This window comes from Papio anubis, chromosome 11, assembly GCF_008728515.1.
Source record: "Papio anubis isolate 15944 chromosome 11, Panubis1.0, whole genome shotgun sequence".
NCBI classification, from domain to species: domain Eukaryota; kingdom Metazoa; phylum Chordata; class Mammalia; order Primates; family Cercopithecidae; genus Papio; species Papio anubis.
The window spans coordinates 85,645,004-85,663,078 of NC_044986.1; the positions used below are offsets into that span (position 1 = coordinate 85,645,004).

The following is an 18,075-nucleotide window of genomic DNA, read 5'->3' on the forward strand; positions in this document are numbered from 1 at the left end:
CCCGCGACTACAGAGATGAATGCGAAAGGGCAGTGTGAGCCGGTCTCCAGGGCTGCTGCAGCACAAGGGAGGCTGGGTGGAGAACCGGGTGTACGATGTGATCCCATATATGATTGAAGCTTTTTAGAAACAAACAAAAAAAAAGCTATGTAGGCATATAGGCAGGCATATGGGTAAAACATTTTCTGGAACATACACTAGAAACTGGTGACTGTGGACACTTCTTGGGAGACTCTTAGGTCATATCTCATGGCCTTCCGTGTTGTTTACATTTTATCCACAAGCAAAAGAGGGGGTCAGGGCAGGGATAAAGAAGGCCAAGATGTGGCAGGGGAATTCTGTGTGGGTTGTGAAGGAGGCCCCCAAGCCTGAGGCTGCATGTCCCCTGGAATTCTTGAGGCAGCAGCTTGTTCTGGTATCACAGCGGAGGGACACTGACTGCAAGAACCTAACCTTCAGCAGGCCAGGGTGGGCCAGGAAGAGCTGGACGACAGTTTCCCTGTACTGCCCGCTGAGAGCCGTTGTGGGATGTGGAAAGTCTGCAGCTTTCCTCAACACCCTGGCCCCACGAAGCCCAGGCAAGCCCCACTTCTCCCCTGTTTGTGTTCTAACCTTGGTATATTTGGTCACCACCATGGTTTTCTGTCCCACAGGAGATACCCCGGCTCCGACAGGACGATGCTGCAGAAGTGGCAGGTACAGTGGCTCCTCCAGAGGGAAGCCCTCTGGGAATGCAAACCAGAGAATGGCCCAGGCCCCAGCGATGGAGAGGAAGTGTGTGGATCAACCAAGAAGGGATCTTATTATTTATTATTATTTTTTTTTTTGAGATGGAGTTTCACTCTTGTTGCCCAAGCTGGAGGGCAGTGGCGTGATCTCAGCTCACGACAACCTCTGTCTCCTCGGTTCAGGTGATTCTCCTGCCTCAGCCTCCCAAGTAGCTGGGATTACAGGCACCCGCCACCAGGCCCAGTACATTTTTGTATTTTTATTAGAGACAGGGTTTTACCATGTTGGCCAGGCTGGTCTTGAACTCCTGACCTCAGGCGATCCACCTGCCTCAGCCTCCCAAAGTGCTGGGATTACAGGCGTGAGCCACCGTGCCTGGCCGGGATCTTATTTTTCTAATTTACCAAAATGTCTCAGATATTTCCCTGACCAAATCTCGGTGATGGAGGACAAATCTTGCACATTGGAGTCAGAGCTGGGGAATGCGCGTGCATGTGTGTGCGCGCGCACGTACCTGTACACTGTGGATGCCTCCCAGTGGGTACACACACCCCATTTGTGAAGATACACATGTATACAGCCACATAGGGGCCGGGGCATGGGTGTCAATTCTTGTTCCTGGAAGACACATGTGGCTCCCAGCCTGGACAAGTTGACATTCAGCCCAGGGATCTCAAAGAAAGGAAGAGACCCTAAGAGAGGCAGTTGTAGAGATTGGGGGACAATGAGAAAGTAGGTCTTAGTCACTCAGGTCCAAAATCCTCTCCCAAGGGGCAGACTGAGGAAGGGAGAGCCCCTGAGCATACAGGCCCCACGTCAGAGATGATGACTATGTTGGATTGCTCACTCATTCAGCGGCCTTGGTGGATTTTATTCCCAATACGGACCCTGTCTCCATTTGCGACTGTTCATCTGGAGGCAGAGGGCCCTTAAGAGTGAGCATCACCCCAACAGGCAGGGACAGGGAATAGGCAGTTCCCAAAGTCCCAGAGGAAGCCAGACCATCAAGCCCAGGAGTGAGGGCCTCTGTCTCTGGGACTGCCATGACCCCTCTGCTTATTTTCTAACCATCAGTAGGTCAGCAGTCAGTTCACCCCCAGCATTTGTGCTATGCTTTTAGTCAACTTCTGAGTACTGCATCCAACCGTTAACACCAAAGCATGTCTTATCCTTGGCGTTGGATGCTGAACTGCATTGGGTTTTTTTTCCTTGCTGACTTTGCTTCGCGAATATACTTGCCTCTGTTCATGCTGAAATTTGTGTGTGGGTCCCTGAGTTGGTGCTGGTTCATGCATGAGATGTGCACAAAGTGACCGAGGGGCTGGCTGCCTGTCCTCACTCACAGAGCCAGGGCCTGCTGATGAGGCCTGAGGGTGGGACCCCCGGCCTTGCGGGAGCATCAAATGTGTTTGGTTTATCCCCTTTCCGTCTCTTCTGGTAGAAAAGGGACATCAGCAATTTTGAGTATCTCATGTACCTCAACACCGCGGCTGGGAGAACCTGCAATGACTACATGCAGTACCCAGTGTTCCCTTGGGTCCTCGCAGACTACACCTCAGAGGTAAGGTCCTCATGTGGAACCCACAGCTGCCCTCAGGCATTCAGACCTTGATAATAGAGACCCTAAGTCAGTATGTAGAGCCTTTGCTAGGAGCTTCTGTCATGTTCACATGACAGAACATGGGTACCTGGGCCTAACGGCTGCTGAAGTTCAGATCTCTTTTTTTTTTTTTTTTTTTGAGATGGAGTCTTACTCCATCACCCAGGCTGGAGTGCAGTGGCGCAATCTCTGCTCACTGCAACTTCTTCCTCCTGGGTTCAAACGATTCTCCTGCCTCAGCCTCCCAAGTAGCTGGGATTACAGGTGTGCACCACCATAACTGGCTAATTTTTTTTTTTTTGTATTTTTAGTAGAGATGGAGTTTCACCATGTTGTCCAGGCTGGTCTTGAACTCCTGACCTCAAATGATTCTCCTACCTTAGCTTCCAAAGTGCTGGGATTACAGGCATGAGCCACTGCACCCGGCCTTAGATCTCTTAAACCCATTGTGGCCTTTGGTATTTGGCTGCCTGGGTTCCTGTCCTGGTTCCCCCTGTGGAATGATCAACACAACTAGCATAATTGCTAACATGAGCCCCAGGGGGCCTCCTGGCTTACTCTCTGCAGTGAAGGCACCTGATGCCATCTACCAAGATGGTGCCATGGGTCAGCCCTTGTGGGGAGAGGCAGTCACAAGCGAGGTGGGCCATGGAATTTGTTCCTAAAATCAACGTGTGCAGGAGAGGGGTCTGGGGAGGAAAGGAGAGAGAGACACAGGGATACAGACACACAGAAAGGATAAGCTACTCTTCCTGGAACTTGAGTTCAGCAACAGAGACGATGGTGTCTGGGCCTCATCTGGTATCTGGACTGAGATGTGTAGTGACAGGGGAAGCTGATGGTGAGATGACAAGAACAGATCCTTCATCTCTTTTAGCCTCCACCCCTGTGCCGCATCAGGCAGGGAAAGGATGGGGAGAAAAACTCCACAGCTGGACCAGGGTGATGTGATGTCTGTGCTCCTATGGGGATAACCAAGCTATGGAGCAGTGTCCTGGCCACCTGGGCTCTGGCCATCTGGAGAAGTGCTGGACTGTATGTAAAGCACATAAGGTGGCTGAGCCACTTGTTCAGATGAGCCTGGCCAGTCCTGCCTAGGGCTGCTTGGATGGCAGACCCTCAGGATTTGGGAGAGGGAGACTCAGTCCTTGGTGACCTCTCGTCCCCTCTTAAGACATTTAATGCAGCAAAACATTTCTCACTAGCACTGGCTGCTGCTTATTGCACTAATGGTCCATCGGAGGCTGAGGCATTTCAAACACAAAACCTACTCACATGTTGCAAGTGGTAGTTTGCAAGTCTTTTTTGTTTAGGTCATACTAGGTATTTAAAATCTTTATTATTTATCAACTTAAAAATGAAGAGATTTCTCCTTTAAAAAAGTCTGGATTTCCAATATCTTTTGGAAAACCATGAGATCTGGCAACTAGGAATTTTTCTGAACTGGCAAGATTGTGAAAGCTGAGTGTGGGTCTCCGTGTGTCCCCTCCAGCACTCACTGGGATCTTAAGAGGGGCCGTTTCACTCTTGGCCCTGCTTCCCCCTGGCTTTTGCAGGCATTTGAGATAGTGACACCCTTGGCCCCCAGTGGAACATTGAGGATTCACTGCTAGTGGAAAGAAAGGGTTATGAGCCAGGCACAGTGGCTTATGCCTGTAATCCTGGCACTCTGGGAGGCCAAAGCAGGAGGATTGCTTGAGTCCAGGAGTTCAAGACCAGCCTGGCCAACATAGTGAGACCCCATCTCTATCAAAAATACAAAAATTAGTGAAGCATGGTGGCACGCACCTGTAGTCCCAGATACTTGGGAGGCTGAGGTGGGAGGATCACTTGAGCTCAGGAAGTCGAGGCTGCAGTGAGCCATGACCACTCCACTCCACATCAGCCTGAGCAACAGTGAAACCCTGTCTCAGAAAAAAGAAAAGAGAGATACACAGGTACCTCCCCCTATAAAGAAATGCAAACCCCAGCAATTCTTGGCTCCTCTCCTAACATGCAGAACATCAAAAGAAAAAGTTTCCCAGAGCACGTGGCCCTGAAACTGGTCCTGTTTTCTCTGTGGTGTATTCCAAGAGAGGGAAGGGGTGCTCACAGCATGCTTTCACTGCCAAGAAAGGAGTAGACCTCCAGGAGAAATGAGCAAGTCCCTCTCATTTCCTCCCTGAACAGATGACTTCTAATTTCCTGTAAAATCAGTTTGATTCTAAGCAAGGACCCTGAACTATTGGAGTACATAATGCAGTTTAGGAGCCAAGTGTCTCATAGATAACACAAATTCTTTTAAAAGTATCTTTTCAGTAGCTGGAGGCCATGTTCTGATTTGGGTCAACTTGGAACAGGTTGAGTATGAACTCAATCTTCCCCTCCTCTTATTTTTCATCTCTCCCTTTTTAAGTCTTTGTGGATCACTGGCTCTGGGGCCATAAAACCCCAGCCTGCCAACTAACCACCAGAGGCAGGTCAGACCAAATGACAGTAAACCAATAAAGAGAACCATAAAACTCAAGAGCATGACTCCTAGGGCACAAGCGGGTCCGGGGAGTTAACTCCAGCTGCACATCTGCCTTCTAGACATTGAACTTGGCGAATCCGAAGACTTTCCGAGATCTTTCAAAGCCCATGGGGGCTCAGACCAAGGAAAGGAAGCTGAAATTTATCCAGAGGTTTAAAGAAGTTGAGAAAACTGAAGGTGAGTAGATCCAGCTTGATTTTTTGTGCAGTGTTATTCTTCTGGATGCCCTGAAATGATAGTTGACAACAATTAAGGTGGTCACCTAGCCTACAAGTGATTGCATTTGAACAGAGGACTCTAACCTGGTGGTAGGAAGTGCCTGGGGCGCTTCTAGAAAATACTGATGTCCAGGCTTCACCTCTAGAAATTTGGTGTGGCACAGCCCAGGGGATTCTAACATGCAACCTGGCTGGAGAAATATAATGCTAAGAGGTAATGACTCCATGCCTAGGGACAGGCAATGGCAAAAGAAACTAACATTTATTCAGCACTTTCTCTCTGCCAGGGGCAGGTCAACCTGTGTTCATATATTACAGCAGTCCATTTCACAGAGAAGGAAAATGAAACTTAGAGAGTTTAAGCAACTTGCTCAAGATCACAGGCTCTAAACGGCAGAGCCTGCATTCGTGTGACTCTAGTTCCCAAAGTTTGTCCATCTACATGTCATCTTTAGACATTTTGCCACATTCACATGCCACCTGTGACCTTATTGCCTGAATGTTTTTCTTTAGGTCTGTTCACTTCCTAAACGTCAATGAATGTATGTTTTTAACACTGTTCATGAACACAGTGTAGCACGCCTATCTACCACGCGTGGGCACAGGTAGGGAAGCCGCCCTCAAGCATATGTTTTTGTTGCAGGAGACATGACCGTCCAGTGCCACTACTACACCCACTACTCCTCGGCCATCATCGTGGCCTCCTACCTGGTCCGGATGCCACCCTTCACCCAGGCCTTCTGTGCTCTGCAGGTGAGCTGCTGCCACTTTCTGTAAACACACACACACACACACACACACACACACACGCACCAAGACTTGGGCTTGAACAAAGATGGGATGCCTCTGCTAAAAACTCAATCATTAGCCAGTGATTCCCAGTTGACATTGGCTCCAGGATTCTGGTTCCCCAGCCAAGGCAGACTGTTCTTCCTCAGTTACACCTGCACATCTGCCCAACAAAGTCTTGCAAAATGATTCTAAAAAATAAGAAATGAGACATGAAAAAAATGATTCAACATAAATAAGATTTAGTGGAAAAAGAAAAAGCAGGAAGCTTGGAGACTAGAAAGGCAGGCGGTCAAGGATTAGAAAAATAAATACGAGAAGGAACAATGAAAAGAATATGACTCAAGACATCGGAATGCATAAATCTGTACCAATGACGAACTGAAAGGCTTCGAAGGACAAAACCAACTTACCCACCCATACACTAACAAACCATTTTACCAGCTTAGGGTCGCCAGGTTTAAAATAAAAATACATGATTCCTAGTTAAACTTGAATTCCAGGTGAACTATAAATTATTGGTTGTTTATATAAAATTTAAATTTAGCTGGGCCTCCTGTATTGGACATGACCAGTCTGGTGTCCAAGTGTTGCTGGGTTGGTGTCCAAGTCATGGGGGATTTCTGGGACACAGTCTTTCATGGGCAGTGCTGTGAGGGTGCTGAGAAGCTCCTTTCTCCTCTTCCCCTCACAACCCTGTCACTGGGATCCTGCTTCCAAGGAACCCCTTTATCCCAGGGCACAGCTTTTGAATGGGAGAAAATTCTCAGATAGGCCAGCTGGCTCGGCTGACTCTAAAGTAAATATAGCACAGGGTGTATGGGCTGCCCCAATCCAGACCCTGCAATTGTCCAATGGAGAGAAAGGCATGAGCTGGGGTGGGCAACAGGCCACTGAACACACAGACTTGCTCTGACACCTAAGCCTCATCTCAGAAAAGCCTGGATATCCCAAGAACTGTGCGTTTGGGTCTGACCTTACCAGTGAGGTCACTCTTTATGGTCACTCAGAGGACCTTGACCCTGAGAGACCAAAGGCCACCCTGCATTAACACTAAAGCCAACTCGGAGCCCTGGGGCAGGAATGGGTAGGCAAGGTCAAGGCACTTTCTCCAAATAAGGAGCAAATGTCCTCCTGTCTTCTGTTTCTTGGCACAGCCTTCTGCCTCCTTGACGGCATAACTCGTCTAGACATTGTATAACCCCCCTCTCCCTGGAAATTCACTCAAAAATAATAAGTGTGCTTCCCCTGAGCCTTTCTCAGGCAACAAGCATTTTAAGTAAGTTTAGTTTGGAGAACAAATGGTCCCAGAGCTGCGCCCCATGCCAGGAATCCCATCCAGATGTTGCTCATTAATCCACAAGAAATGATGATCACCGTTGACGATGATAGTGATGGATTCCGCCACTGGTTTCTATCCTGGGAATTTAAGTGTTTAAATGTTCAGGATGCTTTTGGAGTTCCCTCTTGCCCCTTCAGGAGGCTGCATTACAGCCCAAAACCCCAGCTCTACCTGTTGCTAAGGATCTTTTCACATCGGGAGGAAACAGAGTGAAATAGAAACAGCCTCGGCTGTGAGATTTACATCACAGCTCTGCCACTTAATAGATACAAAATCTTCTGCAAGTTATTTTACCTCTGGAAATGAGGGTTAATTATGCACATCTCACTGGGCTGTAGGCTGTCGAGAAGATTAAATGAGAAAATGTGGAGAGAACCCCCAGCTCGGGGCTTGACGCTGCATAGGTGATCAATCACTGTTAGTTCCCTTCTTCCCTCTGCAATCAGCTAGATCTAATCTGAGCAGGTCTGAACTTGTCCAGGCTGGTCTCCTCTGGTTTAAGATAATTTAAGGCAGTCTGGACTGCAGCAAAGTATTCCAACTTAGCATGAACCAGACCTAACAGGTGTGTTGTGAACCAACGGGATATCTGGGCTATGGCCACTTTGAAGCTAATCACTGGTTTAGGCTTATTTTAGCCAGTTTGGCCCATTGGTGACCTAGCCCTTTTGACTCCCATGTTGAAGTCCCTGATCTAACTGAGTTTTGGGGCTCAGATCTGTCTTGGGTAGTTTGACCCATCCAAGTTGGAATCACCCGGGCTGTCTCCACGTGCTTCTGAATTGGGTCTCACTTTCCTACTTTTAAATGACTCCTCTAGTGGGTCACACCTGGCCTGAGCCTTTGAACCAGGAAAAGAACCAGCCACCTTCCACTTTTTCCTTAGGAAAAAAGAATTTCAGCTCTCGAGGGAATGAGTATAAAGGCTACATAGGCTTCCTCTGTGAGGGGACACACCAGGCTCCCCTTTGAGAGTGGTGGGGCCTTGGCAGACCTCCTTAAGAATATTCTGGCATCTTCCTGAAGTCAGGCTCTTCCCTCCATCCTACCCCACCTGCTAGGGGGAGGCCTGTATCTTCTCCAGAGACCTTTGATTCACCCCTGTGGTGGCTGGAAAGGAGCCTCCCGTAGTCTCAGCAGCCCAAGGCACTACTCCCAACCTGGGGTGGACAAAGGAGTGGGGAAGAGCGAGAGATATGGGGAGGCTGTGGAACCCAGGCATGGAAGCCAGAGCCAGTGGACGTGTAGGAGTCAGCATGGGAAAGCGCGTGTCTCCATTCTGCTTTGAGCAAATGCTACCACCTGCCTATTACCACAGATAAGCCAGAGTGGAAACATATGTGGTGAGCTTGGGGAATCACGTTCCAGCATCCCCAGGGCTGCTGTGTTTGACTTTGTTTAGATCGCTTTCTTTCTTAGGGTTCAGTCTCCTTGTTGGTGAGATCAAGGAGGAGGGTGGGAGGATCGCCTCTGAAGGCCTTTCCCTAACAGCTCCAACCTCTGATTGCTCATTAAGCACCTACTATGCACCTGGATGGTGCTAAGTACCTTACAACTGTTATTTAAAATATTTTATATTTATTTATTGTGGAAAAATATACATAATAAGAAATTTACCCTTTTAACCATTTTGAAGTGCACAGCTCAGCGTCATTAAGTGCATATACATGATTGTGCAGCCATCGCTGCCATCTGTCTCCAGAACTTTTTCATCTTCCCAAACTCAACCTCTGAAACCGTGAAACAATAACTCTCCAATCGCCCCTCCCCACAGCACCCAGCAACCACTGTTCTACTTTCTGTCTCTATGAATGACTACACTAAGCTTATTATAAGTGGAATTATGCAATGTTTGTCCTTTGGTGACTGGCTTCTTGCACTTAGCATAATGTCCTCGAGGTTCATCCATTGTTGCAGCATGTGTCAGTTTCCTACAGCTGAATTTTCCTACCCCTGTATTTGTAGACCACATGTTGTTTATCATTCGTTCATGGCTGGGGTGCTTCCTCCTTCTGATGACAATGAAGGGGGCTGCTGTGAACACTGCTGTGCCTCATTGGACCCTCACAAGCTTGTGAGAGGCTGCTGTGATTCATCTCAGGATACTGAGTCTCTGGAAGGTCATGTCCCTCAGGAAATGACAAGGGAGATGAGATGGGTTCTAGCCCTGGGGACACCAAGCCTAAAATACTCATGGTAAATAAAGCAAGGTGGGGTCTACAGAGGTTGTCCAGAGAGGACACAGTGCTCAGAGGAAAGGGACATGTGCCATTTTCAAGGCCACATTTTCAGTAGAACAGTGGGGAGTCCCTCGTGCAGCATCAAGCACAGGCACACATGCATGCGGTGTGACATGTAGGCAGTCACCTGGTGCTGCAGCACACATGCAGTGTGCCGGCTGCATGTGTGTGCAGCGTGGCCCCTGGTGCTCCCAGTGCAGAGTGACAGACAGCACAACAGCTCAGCCATGGAGCACCTTTGCTGTCACGTACTGTATGCCTGTGTGGCACACCCAGTGTGGTCTGCTGGGTTGCAGAGAGGCAGGCATGGCGTTCTCTGGGCACTGTGGCCCATTTACCTGGCACTGTGCAGAGACTGTGGACAGCACGGAGACCCCCTGTTGCTGTGCGGTATATTCTGAACCCCGGGTATGAGGAGTGTTTTATTCCCTTCAGGTTTAAGTGTTCTTAAGTTTGAGCTGGTCTTAGAATTGATGCATATTTATGTCCTTGATGTGTTCATTTGTTTTTCTGTTCCAAGCCTGTTATTACTATAAGATTTTTACAATCCAGAAAATATGGTATATGTATGTACTGTGTGATCTGAGCAGGTGGCACATGCAGGCACTGTGACCAGGCGTGGGTCAGCTTTGTGCTCTGTTTTCCCCACTTTCTTGGAGGTGTGAACTCGTCTGTCTGCCAGGGCAGAGGGCTTGTCTCCCTCAGCAGCAGCCCCAGAATGCTGTAGTTCTTTTGTTCATTTGTTTTTTGAGACAGGATCTTGCTCTGTCACCCAGGCTAGAGTACAGTGGCATGATCATAGTTCATAGCAGCCTGGAACTCCAGGGCTCGAGCAATTTTCCTGCTTCAGCCTCCTGAGTAGCTAGGACTGTAGATGTGCACCACCATTCTTGGATAAACAAATAAACCAAAATAAATAAATAAATAAACAAACAAAAAAACACATTTTGTAAAGATGGGGTCTTATTATGTTGCCCAGGCTGGAAAATGTTATAGTTCTTAGGAGTCTTGCCTGCTTAGAGCAAGTATCTGTGAGCCTCCAGAAAGTTAAGTCACCAGGAGGTCAGGCCCCTGCTGGGGTCCCAGCCCAAGCACCTGTTTTTGCCCTAGTAAAAGCACCAGTTGCTCTCAGGCCTGAGATCAGACCCAGCTGAGGTGGGGCCCAGCAAGGCAGCCGGCGCCCACCAAAGACACAGCAGCGGTGGCTGCTGCTGCATTTAATAAGAAACAGAAATAAAGTGCTGTGTTAATTAAGTCGCAGCCCATGTGAAGTCAGCTGTTACCAGCAGTGGGGAAGGGTTTTCTGAAACACCTGAGGCAATATGGCTGGTTTTTGTACAAGACAGATGCTAACTGCAGAGAGAACGGAGAACCGTGGGGCAGCACTTGGCCCGTCCTGGCTGTTGACTTAGAAGCTCCTGGAGGGATCAGTGCCAGGAGTCCTGGTGGAGTGTGTGCCAGGGAAGGCGAGGAGTCTGTGTCTGTGCTCACACTGAGGTGGACCATGCCTGCCTCTTCACTTGCTGCCTGCAGCTCAGCCCCTGCCTCTGAGGCAAGCAGCCCACCTCCTGGTACCCTAAACCTCATACAGGGCCAGCCCGCCCCATGCAGTCAGGGCTGCGGGGCTAGACAGAAACCGCCAGCCTCCCTCTGATTACAGGGTGAGGATGTGGGGTCTGTAAGGGCCCAAACTGTGACTTGAGGAGAATCATTCAGGATCTCCAACGCTGTGTGGTTTTTATCATACAGACTTGAGGAGGAGTGTTGGAAAAGCACACGCAATAGGAACAGACAGTCCTGGGATAAACTCCTGGCTCTACAACTTTCTAATTGGCATTATTGAACAACGGAGCCTTGGTTTCTTCATCCTTTAAAATAGCCCCTTAGCTGGGTGAGTGGTGAGGACTAAAGGAGATATGGTATGAGCCGTTTTGGCTGACCTGAGCGTCCCCTACGTGCCCACGCTCCTCCTCCTAATGCAGGCAGCATGGTTTCAGCAAGCCTTGGTGGGTTCACTCATTTAGAAAAGAGCCACGACCTACAGGAAGGAAAGCTAATGGCCACTCTGGGGTCATCCCGTCCTCCGAGAGAGCAAGACCAAGGAGGCAGCCGGACCAGTGCGTGGGCTTCCCAATGCCACGAGAGTCCTACACCGTTAGTTTATTCAGTAGCGAGTCAGGGCCTGGCTTTTTCCTGCAGAGGCTCAGAGAACGCTGGGTCCAGCTTTCCTTTCCCCTCGCACATTTGCCCCGTTACTTCTGAAGTGCTGTTGCTGCCAAAAGCTGCCCTGACAGTGCAGGCTCTCCTTCCTGTTATCATCCCACAGTCCTTCAGATTCCCCACCCACCTACCCCTGTCCCCGGCACTGGAGGATCCCGCCTCGCCTCACTTCCCCCTGTACCCTACCTCCTACCTTCCGTAACTTCCATCCCCTTCTCCTTTAGAGCTCCTGGTTGCCTTCCCCAGGCACACTGAGATCAGGGCCCAAGCCGAGGATTGCTCCCTAGTTCTAATCCTAGTCTGTGCAGAGAAAAGGACATAGGGACTGGGTTCATTTGACACCTCTTTCTATGTGCCTGCTGCACTGCATGAGATATGTCTCCCTCTCTCTCTATCTCTCTCTCTCTCTCTCGCACACACACACACACATGCATGCACACACACAATTGCTTTCACACCAAGAGCTATCATCCAAGATTCACAGACAAGGGCATGGGCAGTTGAAGAGATTAAGAAACTCACTCGAGTTCATCCTGCAAGTAAGTGGGCACTGAAATTCCTGCCCAAGCCAGCCTGCTTCTGAAACCAATGTGCTTTCCACCATTGCACACTGCCTCTTTGATGGGCTAAAGACAGCAGGTTAGATCAACTGATATATCAGTGGGGTCCTGTGAGTGAGTCGTTTGCATGGGTACTTTTAAATTACTAGAAAGAATATCTGCAGTGAGAATGGGTTGTCAGCCTGTTGATAAAACCAATTCCATATCCAGATGTGGCAGCGGGTTGATTTGGATCAGTGTCATCAGGAAGGAAGAATAGACTTTCTAGCATATATTATCGAAATATCTTTGCATCTCGGTGTCCCTCAGCATGTGCAGTTACTGAATTTCCTGTGAATTTGGGTCAAGAATTGAAACCACATTGGAGAGGAGTTTAAGAATGTCTAATAGTGATTGAAATGCTCATCCAGAGACAATGGTGTACATAGACTTTGTGTTCTCTAATGAAAAGAGTACTTCATTTAATATAGAACATTTCTTTTCAGGTTTTTCAGCTTTAACCATCATACCATAATTATAGACTATCCCCTGATTTTAACTTGGATCAATGTCCAGGAATAGTCCTTGCTAGCCACTTCTTTTCCTATTATTTTGCCCTCAGTTTTGCTTCATCTCTTAGCAATATTTAGCACCTCCTAAAGGATTTTAATTGGGAAGAGGTACCTAGGATTATATTGTTTCTGGACTCTTCAATATTCAAAATGTTCCTGCATCTTTACATGTGAGTGATGTCTTAACTGAGCCCAAAATCCAACAACTGTAACCTTTTGCCTCAGAATCCTCTAGGCTTGGCTGGCTCCATTGTCTTTTGGCCAAAATGTCACATGGGAAAACCTTCTGCCAATAAGAAATTGTTCCTTTGTTGACAATAATAACTTTGCTATTATTTTTTACAGTTCGTTTGGATACAGGTCGGATTTGTTGCAGAACAGATTCCAGAGCAGCTCTTGGTTCATGAATCCTCTCTGATCACTTTGTTCCCTTCTAAGTTCTAGATGTAATTGTGTTGGTTTCTTTCATTTGGGTCTGGATTTGCCTTAGATAGGTGCTCTTTAAACCTTAACTGGGTCTCTCCGCCTCTTACTTTCTTGCCCCATTTTTTCCTCTTCTCTTTCTTTTATCCTTCCTTCCTTTCTGAGAATTTAATCCTAGCTGGAACTCCTCACTGGCAGCCACCAGAGTTTACATCAAACCACAGTCTTATAATACAAGTAACAAAGCAACTCCACTTTTTCTGCTAGGGAATTTGGTGTTTTCTTTTGTATTGCAGAAGTGAGAAAACCCATTAATTTTGAAACAAATGTATGCAAATACATTTATTAATATAGGAAATAGGAAAATCAGTTATTGCTTCCTTTATAAATAATACAGGCTTAAGTTTTAAAGATATTACTTTTGCTAAAATGCATTAGACAGCTGTGAAAAAAATAACAGTTTTCTTTGTGGTAATATCTTTAACCAGATTTGTAGCACTAACAATATTTCGTATGTATATATTATTTTTATTTAATACAGGTAATCTTTTTATTACCAAATCATATTGTTTCTCAGGAGACTACCATCAGCACTCATAAAAGCTGCAAAAGGGAAACGGGACGAGGAGAAGGCATCAATCTCCCGCAGATGTAAGGCTTGGGCTGCAGATTAAATACACAATGCTCCTAATACATTTCAATGAGTGACTCATTAGGTGAAGATTTATTTCGACACCCCACCCCCATTTTATTTCCATTCCAATTTAAATTTGATGGTGGGCGTCATTCCCTAATTTCAACCGAGAGCAAAGCGACCTTGGGGAAAAGCCACATGTTTAAAGCTGCCCATGCACTGTTTGCTTGAGTCAGTGTCCCTGTCCCTGTGTGGGGGACCCACAGATCTCACTTGATCAAGTCTGACTCAGTAAATGGACCAGCCAGACCATGACCCTCAAGATGTCCAGGTGTGGCCACCTTGGGTGTGTGGTAGGTTCCCCCCTCTCAGAAAGCTGAGTTCCCCCTTGGCCCACACGTAGTGGATCAAGTTGGTCCCAGGTCCAGGGATTCCCCCAGGAATCTGGCATGGGACAAAGCATGCCCTGTGGAGTTGCATCCATGGGTTTGCCCCAGTTCTGCCATTCACTGCCTTGGGAAAAATCAGTGCACTTTGAGGAGCCTCCGTTTTCTGGTCTGCAAAATGGAAACACCAATTCCTTCCTCATGCAGCTACTGTGAGGATTAGGAGAGAGCATCTGAGCATGGACCAGGCATGCCAAGAGAAGGCGCCTGCCCTTTTTCACCTCCATCCACCCCTGCAGCTGCCCCCAAGGCTTCCTTGGGTAAATACAGATGGAGACCCTCAGCCCTCTGAGCAGGGAAGGGAGTGACGGGCATAGAGTAGGCTTTGCTGTGGCCCTGCCCCTTGTTCCACATGTGTGCTTTGTAGAAGATGGCAGAAGGAGGACAAGTTTTTGTTATACAAAGGCCCAGCCTTGATGGGGACAAGTGAACTATTGAATCCTAGGCAGAAGGATATCCCACAACTTACATAGACCCAAGGCCCAATTTCAGAAACTGTCTCCTGAAGTCCCTCCAGCCCCCAGCGCCTTCATTTCTCCAACCAGGACCTGGAGGGAGGCACCTCTCTGCCTCCTCCCAACCCCCAAGACCACGTGGTGAATAAGGGTACCATCAGCTGAAGAGTTTGACAATTCAGATGAGAGAATCAGGGCATCTAGGGAAAGAATATGCCTGAATTCTTACAGGCATATTCTTTCTGTAATATGGTCTGGGGCCGTACCAGGCCACCTGTGGCCATGGGCCTTGGGACCAGGACTGGCCCTGGCAGAGGCTGTGGATATCGTGTCCTTTGGGGACCAGCCTCCTGCCCCTTGAACCTAAAATTTCTCCATCTCTCCACCCTCAGATCCATTCTCTCTTATCAAAGCCAAGACCCTTGGTCCCAGAGTCTCCTTCCTACCCACCTCTCGCCCCCACCAGATGCCATAAGCTGTGTGTTGGATGTCACCAGGGCCCTGCCCTAGCGAGTTCTCCTCCCTCCTCCTTCCTCCTCTGCTTCTTGCTCTCCTCCCACCCCTGCTGCTAACCCAAGCCTTGTCCTCTGCTCAGAACACTGCCATCTTCCCCATCAGCAGGCTTCCAAACTCACTTCTGGGGCGCCACTCCAGGAAACTCCTGCTGACCTCCCACATAGAATATTCACCCACTTCTTTGTCCTGTGGTTGGTTCTTTATTTCCCGCCTGTGGCACTCGACCATGAGCCTCCCAGGAGCCGAGTCCCAGTCACTGTACTCTTGCTGCCTCGTGTGGAGCACCTAATTCAGAGCTGGCCCTCTGCAGTCTTGGAAATGCTCAGATGTGGTTTTCCTGTTTCTGATATGAACTGAGATTTCCATGGCAGGGAAACATGGATTGATTACCACGGATCATGCATTCTGCCTTGAAGCTCTGGAGCAAGGTTCCAGAGAGTAATGAAGCAATCGGTGGCTGGAGAACCACGGCACACACATCTGGGCTGACGGGTACACATGTGTGGGGAGAGTGAATGAGAGGTGCTAATGGTGGAACCTGTGCCTCCAAGGCAGAATGGATGGTGCCTGGCCAGCAGGAGGGTGCCAGTGAGAGCAGCTGGTCATGTTGGCTCCATTTCCCCCAGGGTGGAGGCTTCGACGTGGCAGACAGAATGTTCCACAGTGTGAAGAGCACGTGGGAGTCGGCCTCCAGAGAGAACATGAGTGACGTCAGGGAGCTGACCCCAGAGTTCTTCTACCTGCCTGAGTTCTTAACCAACTGCAATGGGGTGGAGTTCGGTGAGTGGAGGCCTGGTGAGGCTGGGTGAGTGGTGTTGCAGGGTGCTCTTTCCCACAGCTCCTGGGTGATGACCAACATCATCTAGACCTTTGCTCGGCCCTCCCCAGGACACATGCACTTCGGGTGAGGTCTCCACTGGGCAGCAGTGCCCAGAAGGAAAGGTGGTTGCTGAGGAAGGGCGCTGGACCCAGGCTGCCAGGACAGCGCTGAGCCACCACCCCGCCCGTGACCTTTCCTCCGATGGTCCCAGGCCTCAGTTGGCAGTGAGGCCATGGCTGAGACCAGGGGCTCTTCTGTGTAGCCCAGGTCTGGCACTGCCTTGCTGCCTCAAGACCTTGGATAAGCTCCTGCCCCCGACCAGTCCCATTTCCTCCATGTCCCACAAATGGGTTCATGTGGACTCCAAGGGCAGGACCCAGAGATGCTGGATCTCCTGGGGTAGACTGCTGGGTGGGATCCCAGGGCAGCTGGACGGGCACTTATGGCAGCTCCTTCCTGAACTGCAGGCCCCAGCCTAGGATGCAGCAGGGCTTCTTGCTGCTACAGAGGTGGAACAAACAATCCAGGAGGCCCTGGTGGGCAGGTCCCCTGGGGACTGTGTGTACGTCTTGGAGCCTCCACTGCAAGCAGTTGGGAGGCTGAGTCAGGGCAATTTGCGGAGTGGATGAGTGGTCACAGCCTGGGCAGGGTGTGGGCAGCTGTGGATGCCGGCGTGGCTGGGAATCATCTGCAGACAACATGCATGAGCCATCAGCAATGCATACCTCAGGCTCTAGAGCCCCCCTTCTTCAGTGTTCTCCTTCTGCCTCCGGACAGCACATAAGGGCATGCACCTGAGCCAGGCCAGATGCAGCCCCGGCACAAGGTATAGAGGAGGAGATTAGTCCTTGCAAAACCTTGTGCAGGGGTTTTCAGCCTTAGATATGCAGCCCACATCCATGAGGAGCAGGCCAGACAGTGAGCCAGGCCCCATGAGTCTGACCTGTGGAACTTGGGGACCTTGGTGGTGTTTAGATCGTTAGACACCTCACATGCGTCAGGGGTGAGAAGTGAACAAATACAAAGGATGGATCCCCCAAAGCGTGAGGAGTCCCACAGAAGAGTCACTCAGGGAGGGTGGCAGCCAGGAGGAGACGGCTGACCAGCCTGGGGTTAGAGCACTGACCGGAGTACCCACTCTGCCTTGGAAATGAAGCCAGACTCTTCTGCAGGAGGCATGATGGGCTCAGCTGCAGAAATGATGGCTCCTACCAGCAATGGAGGCCAAGAGAGCAAATGTCCTCAGAGAAGTCAGGAGAACAAGTGGTTATTGAGCACCTACTGTATACAGGGACCTTTTTTTTTTTTTAGGCACTGGGGATTTAATTGAGTCTCCTGGGATGGCATACCCTGAAGATGCTTACATTCTGTGTGAGGGTAGGAAAAAGGGAAGAGAAAATATAGACAATTTCTATATTGTAAGTGAAGCATTGTTGGATGCTGAGAAGTCCTATGAGGAAAATAGGTAGGAAAATGCTTTGAGGATGACTCAGCAAGACCTGGGTTTCTCTGGTCCTCAGGAAGGACCTGTTGAGGAGGTGGCAGGCTGAGATGAGTGATGAGAAGGGCCAGGCCAGGCAGCTCTGTAGCCCAGAGAGAGCAGGGGAGCTTTTATTCCAGCTGCTTCTTGCAGGCTCTGAGGAGGTCAAGCAAGACTGTAGCTCACGTTTATGGAGTAGCCATCATATGCCTGACATCGTTCTAAGCATGTGATATGTATTTTCTCCTTTAATCATTATGCCAGCCCTATGAGATAATTCCTGTCATCACCTTAAATTTTACAGGTGGAAAATGAATCTCAAAGAAGTGAAGTGGCTTGTGCAAGGTTGGGCAGCTAATGGAGAGGAGGGAGACTTGGGTCAAGTCCAGCCTCCTCTTTCTACTGTCAGGGGAATCTGTCTAAAAACCTTGCTGTTCTCTTCTTAAAAATGGAGAGAAAATGCATAAATTATCGAGTTAGAATGAAGATTCAGTGAGGTGATGTGTGGCCAGGGCCTAGCCTAGCTCCTGGCGTGGACTC

At 49.0% G+C, this 18,075-nt stretch overlaps 1 protein-coding gene across 16 annotated transcripts in view; it reads left to right on the plus strand.

Moving 5' to 3' along the window:
* The window catches only part of WDFY4 (WDFY family member 4), a 297,261-nt gene that overhangs the window by 255,906 nt on the left and 23,280 nt on the right, over nucleotides 1-18,075 (plus strand). For 15 of the 16 annotated variants that reach the window (XR_004176998.1, XR_002524268.2, XM_021943264.2 and 12 more), the window contains 5 exons: nucleotides 654-696; nucleotides 2,171-2,290; nucleotides 4,901-5,018; nucleotides 5,703-5,812; nucleotides 15,862-16,015. Coding sequence is in view for 13 of the 16 variants with exons in the window: in XM_021943264.2 (XP_021798956.2) it covers nucleotides 654-696; nucleotides 2,171-2,290; nucleotides 4,901-5,018; nucleotides 5,703-5,812; nucleotides 15,862-16,015 (545 nt within the window). In the remaining 3 variants the exon portion in view is untranslated. Of the gene's footprint in view, nucleotides 1-653; nucleotides 697-2,170; nucleotides 2,291-4,900; nucleotides 5,019-5,702; nucleotides 5,813-15,861; nucleotides 16,016-18,075 lie in introns of those variants that run through there. The other variant, XR_004176999.1, reaches the window with a different exon arrangement.